General features: G+C 52.5%; 1 protein-coding gene across 3 annotated transcripts; it reads right to left on the bottom strand.

Moving 5' to 3' along the window:
- Positions 1 to 762: 762 nt before the first annotated feature.
- Ly6h (lymphocyte antigen 6 family member H) lies at positions 763 to 3,653 on the bottom strand. Of its 3 annotated transcripts, none has more exons than XM_004837851.4 (6): positions 3,168 to 3,653; positions 2,855 to 2,924; positions 2,569 to 2,622; positions 2,174 to 2,302; positions 1,614 to 1,733; positions 763 to 1,325 (listed from the first exon to the last, which is right to left on the bottom strand). In XM_004837851.4, exons 1-6 carry the CDS (start codon positions 3,411 to 3,413, stop codon positions 1,087 to 1,089), a joined length of 858 nt encoding a protein of 285 aa, XP_004837908.3. In that variant the 5' UTR covers positions 3,414 to 3,653; the 3' UTR covers positions 763 to 1,086. The 3 variants fall into 3 exon arrangements, with proteins under 3 accessions (XP_004837908.3, XP_004837907.2, XP_087042826.1); XM_004837850.4 differs by having other exon boundaries at positions 3,200 to 3,432; XM_087186700.1 differs by having other exon boundaries at positions 2,855 to 3,019; positions 3,200 to 3,299.
- Between the last annotated feature and the right edge of the window lie 4,200 nt (positions 3,654 to 7,853).

Genomic DNA, 7,853 nt, shown 5'->3' with positions numbered 1-7,853 from the left:
ATGGAACACAGGACAAGCAATCCTGCAGCATCAGTGCAGGAGCTAGGGCTGGAGTTAGGGGCTCATAGCTGCACAGAAGGATCAAGAGGGCGGCCCAGTTTTACTTGGAAGGGTCTCCATTGCTCCCCATTTGTGCCACCCACGCGGGCTGAGCCTCCTCAGATCTAGGCCCAGGGACTGGCCCCATGACCCTCCCAGCCAGGGTGCTGGGCCCAATATCCAGCCAAGGGGTAGTCTGGCCCATGAAGGCTCCACTTCAGGCTATAGCAACCCTGTGGTTCTCGGTGGCTGAAGAGGAATGGGGGCAGGAACAAGAGGCCTGTGGACCAGGCAGAGCTGTCTCGAGTGTCCCTGGGCACACTGAAGCTGAGTGCCCCGGAGTGAGTGTGCACAGGGACACATCAGCATGTGTGGTATGATGGAATGTCTCAGTGCCTGTGTATGCAGATGCCCCTCGATATAAGCATACAACAGTGCACACAAACTAGGTACAGGTGTGTTGTCTGTGGGTATGTGTGCATCTGTGCCCACTGCTGTATTTGTGTGCGCATCTAACATCTGTGTGTGTGTGGTTCCTTTCCCTCCCCCTCAGGCCCACCCTGTGGTCCTGTGCATCCCACCTCTCACCCATGCTCCTCAGCACACACACACACCACCTGCACCCCACAGCCAGGAGTGTGATCTCCAACTGTCTTCTATCTCAGCTCTCCACTCCCCACCAGCACGCCACCCCCCATTCATACCCAGGCTCAGACCCAGGGCCTCAGAACTCAGAAGTGACTTTATTTCTTGATAAGCAGATGCCCTTTGGGCTAGGGTGCTGGGCTGCACCTGGCTCAGCCTCACTTCCCCTCAGGGACCTGGGGGTCCCAGTCCCCTGCCCTCACCCCCGGCCTCCTGCCTGGACACCTTGGAGAAGTCTGGCTGCCTGGGATGCAATGCTGGTGGACAGGCAGTGAGGTCTCACATTTGGGAGGAAATACAGACTCCAATGCAGGGCACCCTGCTCAGGCCTCCACCAAGCCAGGCAGGGGGGGGCACCAACAGGCTCAGGGACAAGCTCCAAAGCCCTACAGCAGGCAGGACTCAGGGCTCAGCCCAGAGCAAGGCAGACCCCAGGCTGAGCAGGAGCCCCCCAGCCAGGGCCCAGGTGCTGCGCCCCACCACTGCAGCCACCCCATTACACAAGTCCTTCTCGCAGCACTCCACGTCCACTTTGAGGATCCCAGAGTTAATGAACCCCATCAGATAGTCTGAGAAAAAGTGCCGCTTGACGAAGTCACAGGAAGGGGCGCACATCTTGTTCACAGAATGATCCTTCCTGGCTGGGGGAGAAAGGGGAATGGAGTTCTACCTGGGCCTGAACGTCCTCCCCAGGCCCCGGGCCCCTGTGAGTCAGCTAAGGACCAAGGTCAGCAGAATGAGGCCCTCAACCCACCAAAGCTGGGGACTGCATGGAAAAGCCACCAAGGAGCCAGGGAAGGACAAGCTGGGCCGTGTCCTGCCCCTAGACCTGTGCTCCTGTGGCAGGCCTGGGGTCCCAGGGAACACCTCTGACCTCCCCCCAGAGTCTGTCTCTTAGCAACCCCCCACCCACCCAGGCTCCAACTTACTGCTGCTGGGGTCAGTGATCTGGACGCTGGCACATACAGTGTCTGAGGGCTGGCACTGCTTCGGGGTACAGTGGCTGGAGTTGGTGGTCAAGGTGCAGTCCTGGCACCACAGGCCATGAGCTGGGCAGGGAATGGGATGGGAATGACCAGAGGAACTGGCCAGGCCCTGCATCCCCTCAGTCCCTACCTGCTGCGGGGATCCTGGCAGAACCACGCCCAGAGGAGGTAACAGGAGCAGGGCAGCCTGACTCCTGCACTTTCCTCTGCGCCTTGAGCACACCCCCAGAGTGGACGGGTTCCAAGCTATGAAGGGCGGGCCAGACCTAGTGGGAGGCCCGGCAGGGCTGGCAGTGATGGAACAAGGAGCGTCCATGCTGGACCAAGAGCCTGAGGAAAGGTGCTTAGGGCCTCAGGTGCCCAGAGAGACATGCATGGCCAGAACAGAGCTGGCAAGGACTGAGCTAGGGTCGCAGGTCCTGGAGGGATCATGAGCTTTATGGAGCCGAGAGAGGATGGCTCCCCAGAGCAAGGCCCTCTCCCCGCACCCCACCCCCACTCACCCGGTGTGGGGCACAGCAGCAGGGCGAGTATCACCAAGCCGAGACCCCTCATGGCTGCAGGCAGCATGCTCTGGGCGAGCCTGGGGGAGACACGGGGCGCGGCGGGCGGGGATCCTCTGGGGGTCAGGCCTGGTGGAGAGAAGTCCTGGTCAGGAGACCCAGTCCTCGGCAGAACCCAAAGACCCTCCCCTTTTCTGGCCTCAGGACGACCTCCTCCTTAGAATCGGAAGGCCAGGTCAGCCAGGAGCGGGCAGAGCCCCACCCCGACCCATCCCCCCGAGCGTCCACCATCACAGCCTCCCCAAGGGGAGAAAAAGGTCTTCCCTCTCGCCCCGGCTGTCAGCTCCGGCGAGCTATCAGCCGGGCTGCCCCCATCCCCATCCCTCGCCCAGCACCTGCGGGGGTCGGGGTTGTCTTGTCCTTCCTGGGAAGCGGTAGGTGAGTCCAGACTGGAACGTAGGAGGAAGAGGGAGAGGACTGCACCTGCTGCGGGGAGAGGGTGCGCGCCGTATCCCCACCCACACACACCCCACCCAACCCTACCCCCACCCACCCCTGGGCTGGGGGGCCGGGAACCCCGTGCCGAGTCGCCCACCCCCCCACCCCCACCCCCACCCCCGCGCGCCTCGGCCCACGGATCGGGGCGTGGAGCGCAGGCCTGGGGTCAGGGGACGCACTCACATCCCTGGGGTGTCAGCACTCCGGGCTCAGGCGGCGCGCGTGGCTCGGGGAGCGGTGCCCTTCGGTCTCCCTGCGGACCGAAAAGCGGGCGCAGCCTCGTCTTTCGGGGAACGCAGCCGCAGACGCGGACCCAGCTCGAGGGGCGGGGCGGAGCCGAGGCGGGGGCTGAGCGGGGAGGTGCGCGGGGCTGGAGGGCGCCAGGGCTCAGGGCCCCGCAGCTCTCTGGCCCTTGCCTCCCTACGCCCCTCGCCCGCTCTCGCACACCCCGTACGGCTCGGGCACCCGCGCTCCCCTCCTCCACCCTACCTCTCACCTCCTCCCGAGAGCGGTGGGCAGGATCCATACCTCCTCTGCCTGGCCGGCTGAGGTCCCTTTGGAAATTCTCCGAAGAACGTTTCCTGGGAGGAGGCGGCAAAGCGCACAAAGACGCAGGGAAGGCGGGAGGGAGGCACTGGCTGCGGTGCTCCGTGCTGCGTTTAGGCTCCGACCTTGGGACCCTTCCCTCCCCCGCACCATCCTCCCTTCCAATGGTCCCAGGCAGTCCTGCTCCTGAGGGCATCCGTGACGACACCTACGAGCAGTCACAGCCCCGGGGATTTCTGTCACCAGCCACATTCACACCTGAAGAGAACTCTGACGGGTCTTGGGGCTTCCGGCCAGGTGCTCAGGGTCCCCTTTCACCTTTCCTGCAGTCCCTAGGCCTGGAGTCCACCTGGTAAGCCTCACGCTGCCATCGGACCTCTTTCACCGGCCTGCATTCATCTGGCCAGACTAGGTGCCACCGTTGGCCTGGTGCTGCTGCCCTGAGCTCTGGAGAACTCCGTGAGAAAACAGAGGGAGGATTCTGGCCTCCTGAATCTTACATGAGACAAGTGATTTTTCACTTATACATCTTTGCAAGATGTGACAAGCTGAGCTGACCTTTATTGGTCACATACTATGTGTCCCACCTCTTCTAAACACTTAACATATATTATCTCAGTCCAGTCTCACAACCCTGCTGAGCAGGGCTTTGTGAGACTGGACTCATAGATTTTCCATCTTAGGTCATGCACAGAAGTTTGGCTGGCTGCTCAGGGCTGTATAGTGATGAGGTGACGCATCCACAGTTGGGCTCCATTTTCTGTACACCTCACTCTCCCTCCGAAAGGCTTCAGAGGGGTGAAGGCAAAGGAAGAGATCAAGGAATTCTGGTTTGCATTAAGGTGAGGAAGACCCCTTTGAAGATGTGCCACTTGGAACTCCGAGTTGTAGTTAAGAAAGTGCAGGGGACAAGAACTAGGTCACAGCTGAAACACCGAGAAGGTAAGAGAAATTTCTGAGTCCGTAAATAAATAGGTAAATGTGATAATGGCGCCTCAAAGCCTGCATGGTGAGTAGGAGGAAGATGTGGAACTCAACCTGGGCAGAGCTAATTCCTACACTGGGTCAGAGGTCCTGGGTCTTAGGGAGGCTTTTTGCAGAAGCAGAGCCTGAGACAAGGATTCTAGGGAAAACTTATTTGGAAGTTCAAGGAGCAGCTGCAGGGAGTAGGGAAGTGGTCTGGGGCAGGGAAGGTAGTCCAGGTCAGCAAAGGCAATGGTAGGAGCAAGCCACTGCTGGAGCCCAGCCCAAGAGGAATTCTAAAAGGTGATGTGAAATGTGTGCCTCAGACTCGATCTCACCCAAGGGATAAGGAGCTGTAATATTTCACAGTTCCCAGGAGTCATCAAGGGCTTCTCCCCAGGGTTCATCTTCCATCACTTCCCATTTGCCAACCACACAAGGCAGGCAGAGTAGCCTCCCTCTACACAGAGATGAGACACCGGGCAGGCAAAGTTACAGCAGAGCACACTGACGTGGTTGAGGATTTGGGGGAGTATTTGCAACACCCACCCAAAGTGTATGGCCAGTGCCTGAGCTCCCACGGGAAGCTGAGCCTGCTGAGAAAACCAAGGTGGCTCAGGTCAGCAACCCCTCCCTGAGGGACTAGGGTTCCCATGGGTTCAGCTGAATCAAACATTAGTTCAAAATCAAAAATCAGCAGGCATCCCAAGGAAACAAGCCTCCAGAGTCACACTCAGCAGAAACAAGGACAAGCCATATATTTAAATATGCACAAATTCTCCAAATTAGAGAGGGCAAATATAAAATGACTATGGAAAATATAGAATACAAAATGAATCTGTTTGATATGTTTAAGATATATTAAAAGAAGAGCCAGGGGTTTGGCTCAGTGGTTCTGCCACCTACCTCACAAGCGCAAGGTCCCAAGTTCGATCCCCAGTACCAAAAAAAAAAAGATATATTAAAAGGAGTAAGACTGTCAGGCTGACCCCGTTTATCTAAAAAAAAGTAAAACCTTTAGAAATTAGAAACTTTCCATTGAAATGAAAACATCAGTAGAAACCTTAAAAGAATTATGTTAAGTGGAAGAAACCAATCACCTAAGAAAAACATCTATTATATCCTTTTGTTAAAATGAAATGTCCAGAATTGGAAAATCCCACAGAAGCAGATTAGTGGCACCTGGTACCTGGGGAGGGAGAAATGGAGAATGGCTGCTATTGGGCACTGCTAATAAACGAAGTGGTAAAAACTTCTCATTTAGGAATGATGACAGCGTTCCAAGCAGGGTGCGGTGGTGCAGGCCTGTAATCCCAGCTACGTGGGAGGCTGAGGCAGGAGAATTGGAAATTCAAGGCCACATTGGGCAACTTAGCCAGATCCTATCATAAAATAAATAAAAGAAGGTAGTAGAGTACTTACCCAACAGGAGCAAGGTCCAATTCCCAGTGCCACCAAAATAAATTATAAAAATGGATGGTGGTTCTCGGGTGTGGTAGCATATACCTGTAACTCCAGCACTCAGGAGGCTGAGGCAGGAGGATCACTGTGAGTTCCAGGCCAGTCTGGGCTGCATAGTGAGTGCAAGGCCAGCCTGAACTACATAGTGAGACCCTGTCTCAAAGAAAAAAGAAAAATTGATGGTGGTGATGGTTCCACCACTTTGTAAATATACTAAAACCTACTGAATTATATCCCTGGAGTGCATTTTATATGAATTATATGTGAATTATATGAACTATAACTGTTAATTTTAACTCAATAAAGCTGTTATATTTTTTTAAACTGCAGCAAATATGACACAACCAAAGAGGTATTAAAGGTGTGTGATTACTAAATCAATCCACTGAATAGTTTGGCACAGCCCTAATCCTGGTAGCCAAGGTAGAATATAAAAAGGGCAGAAAGAAGTTGCTAAGGTTGCCTGTCCACTCCCTTGTTGCTTTTGCTGTCTTCTGCATGCAGTGAACTGTTTGTCCTCTGTAGCACCCCTCTGCCATGTGCCACTCTGCCTTGGACCCAGCTGAGGATGAACTGAAACCTCTACAAACTATGAGCTACATAAACCTTTCCCCCTTATCTTGTGGGTGTTGAGTATTTTGTCTCAGCAACTAGAAAAGTAACTAAGACACTAGAATAATAAAAATAAAGTTTATACTTAGGTAAGACAGTGAAAATTTTTTTCACTTGAAGATCTTGCTATATAGTTCCAGCTGGTCTTGAACTCACTGTGTAGCCCAGGATGGCCTCAAACTCAGTGATCCTCCTGCCTCAGCCACCCAAGTGCTCGGACTATAGGAATGCACCACTACGCCCAGCTTAAAACAGTAAAATTTCAGACCACCAAAAACAAAAGATCTTTTAAAGGTCTTTGAGGAGCCAACTCACAAAAGAAGAATAACGCTTTAAAAAAAAACAGCAGTTAGACTCAGGGCACAATGTCAGCAGCAACAGTGGAAGCCAAGGAATGAAGTAATATCTGTAAAGTGCTCAGAGAAAAATAATTGCCAACTAAGAATTTATAGTTTTACAGAAATAAATACAAAATAAAATTTTCAGATAATTATAGATCTAGAAAACAACTCAATAGCAAGAAACCAAACAGCCTCATTTAAAATTAGGCAAAGGGCGGGTGTGGTGCCACACGCCTGTAATCCCAGGGCTCCGGAGACAGGGGCAGGAGGATCTCCATCAGTTTGAGGCCAGCCTGGGCTACACAGTGAGTTCAGGACGAGCCTGAACTTCAAAGTGAGACCCTGTCTCAAACACAACAACAACAAAAAAGTGGCCAAAGGATCTAAATAGACATTTGTCCAAAAAATCTGCAAATGTCCCACAGGCTTATGAAAAGATACTCAGCATCACTATTCATCAGGGAAATGCAAATTAAAACCATAGTGAGATATGACTTGACACTTGTTAGAAAGGCTATTATAAAAAGATGAAACTTTGGGCCTGGGGTTTAGCTCAGTGGCACCGCACCTGCCTCTCAAGCTCAAGGTCGTGAGTTGGATCCCTGGTACAAAAAAAAAAAAAAAAAGATGAAACTTCACAAGTGTTGTGGAGAAGGGAGCCTGAGAACACTGTCGGGAGTGTAACCTCACATCACCATATGGAAAAGCAGAAAAACTTCAAGCAGAACTCCTCAGTGATTTGGCTATCTTGGTTCTGCCACTGGGGGCACATCCAAGGGAAGAGATATCTGCACTCCACATTCAATGCAGCACAATTCATGATGGCCAAGTGAGGAATTAACCTAAGTGTCCATCCATGAATGAACAGATTTTTTAAAAGTGGCATACACACATATCAGCCTACTATTCGGCCTTTAAAAGGGACCATGTGGAGGAAATGAAAGATGTTGTGCTAAGTGAAGTAAGCCCAGCAAAGAAAGACTATGTAGTCTCATTCCTATATGGAATCTAAAAAAAAAAAAATTGAATGTACAAAATCAGAGAGTGGAATACTGGTTACCAGGGGCAGGGACAATGCAGGGAGTGCTGGTCAGGTCTGATTACAAAGGTACGTTATTTTAGATAGGAGGTAGAGGTGTTTGAGATCCATTACACAGCATGATAACGATGGTTAATACAATGTACATTTTTAATTATTAGAGAATAGATTTTAAATGTGCACACCACAAAAAAATAAGCATGTGAGGTAAAAGGTATAT

This window comes from Heterocephalus glaber, unplaced genomic scaffold (assembly GCF_053883595.1).
Source record: "Heterocephalus glaber isolate CG9 unplaced genomic scaffold, H.glaber_assembly_v1.0 deba00000281, whole genome shotgun sequence".
NCBI classification, from domain to species: Eukaryota; Metazoa; Chordata; class Mammalia; order Rodentia; family Bathyergidae; genus Heterocephalus; species Heterocephalus glaber.
Note: the sequence above shows the minus strand (reverse complement) of the source record. Positions and strands in the feature narration are given on the sequence as shown.

Bases quoted from the DNA above. Each gene is read 5' to 3' on its own strand.
- Ly6h (XM_004837851.4), bottom strand. From the start codon at position 3,413: ATGCCCTCAGGAGCAGGACTGCCTGGGACCATTGGAAGGGAGGATGGT. The intron at 2,303-2,568 runs GTGCTGGGCGAG...TCTCTCCACCAG, and splicing joins GACAACCCCGACCCCCGCAG to GCCTGACCCCCAGAGGATCC. The intron at 1,326-1,613 runs GTAAGTTGGAGC...TTTCTCCCCCAG, and splicing joins GATCACTGACCCCAGCAGCA to CCAGGAAGGATCATTCTGTG.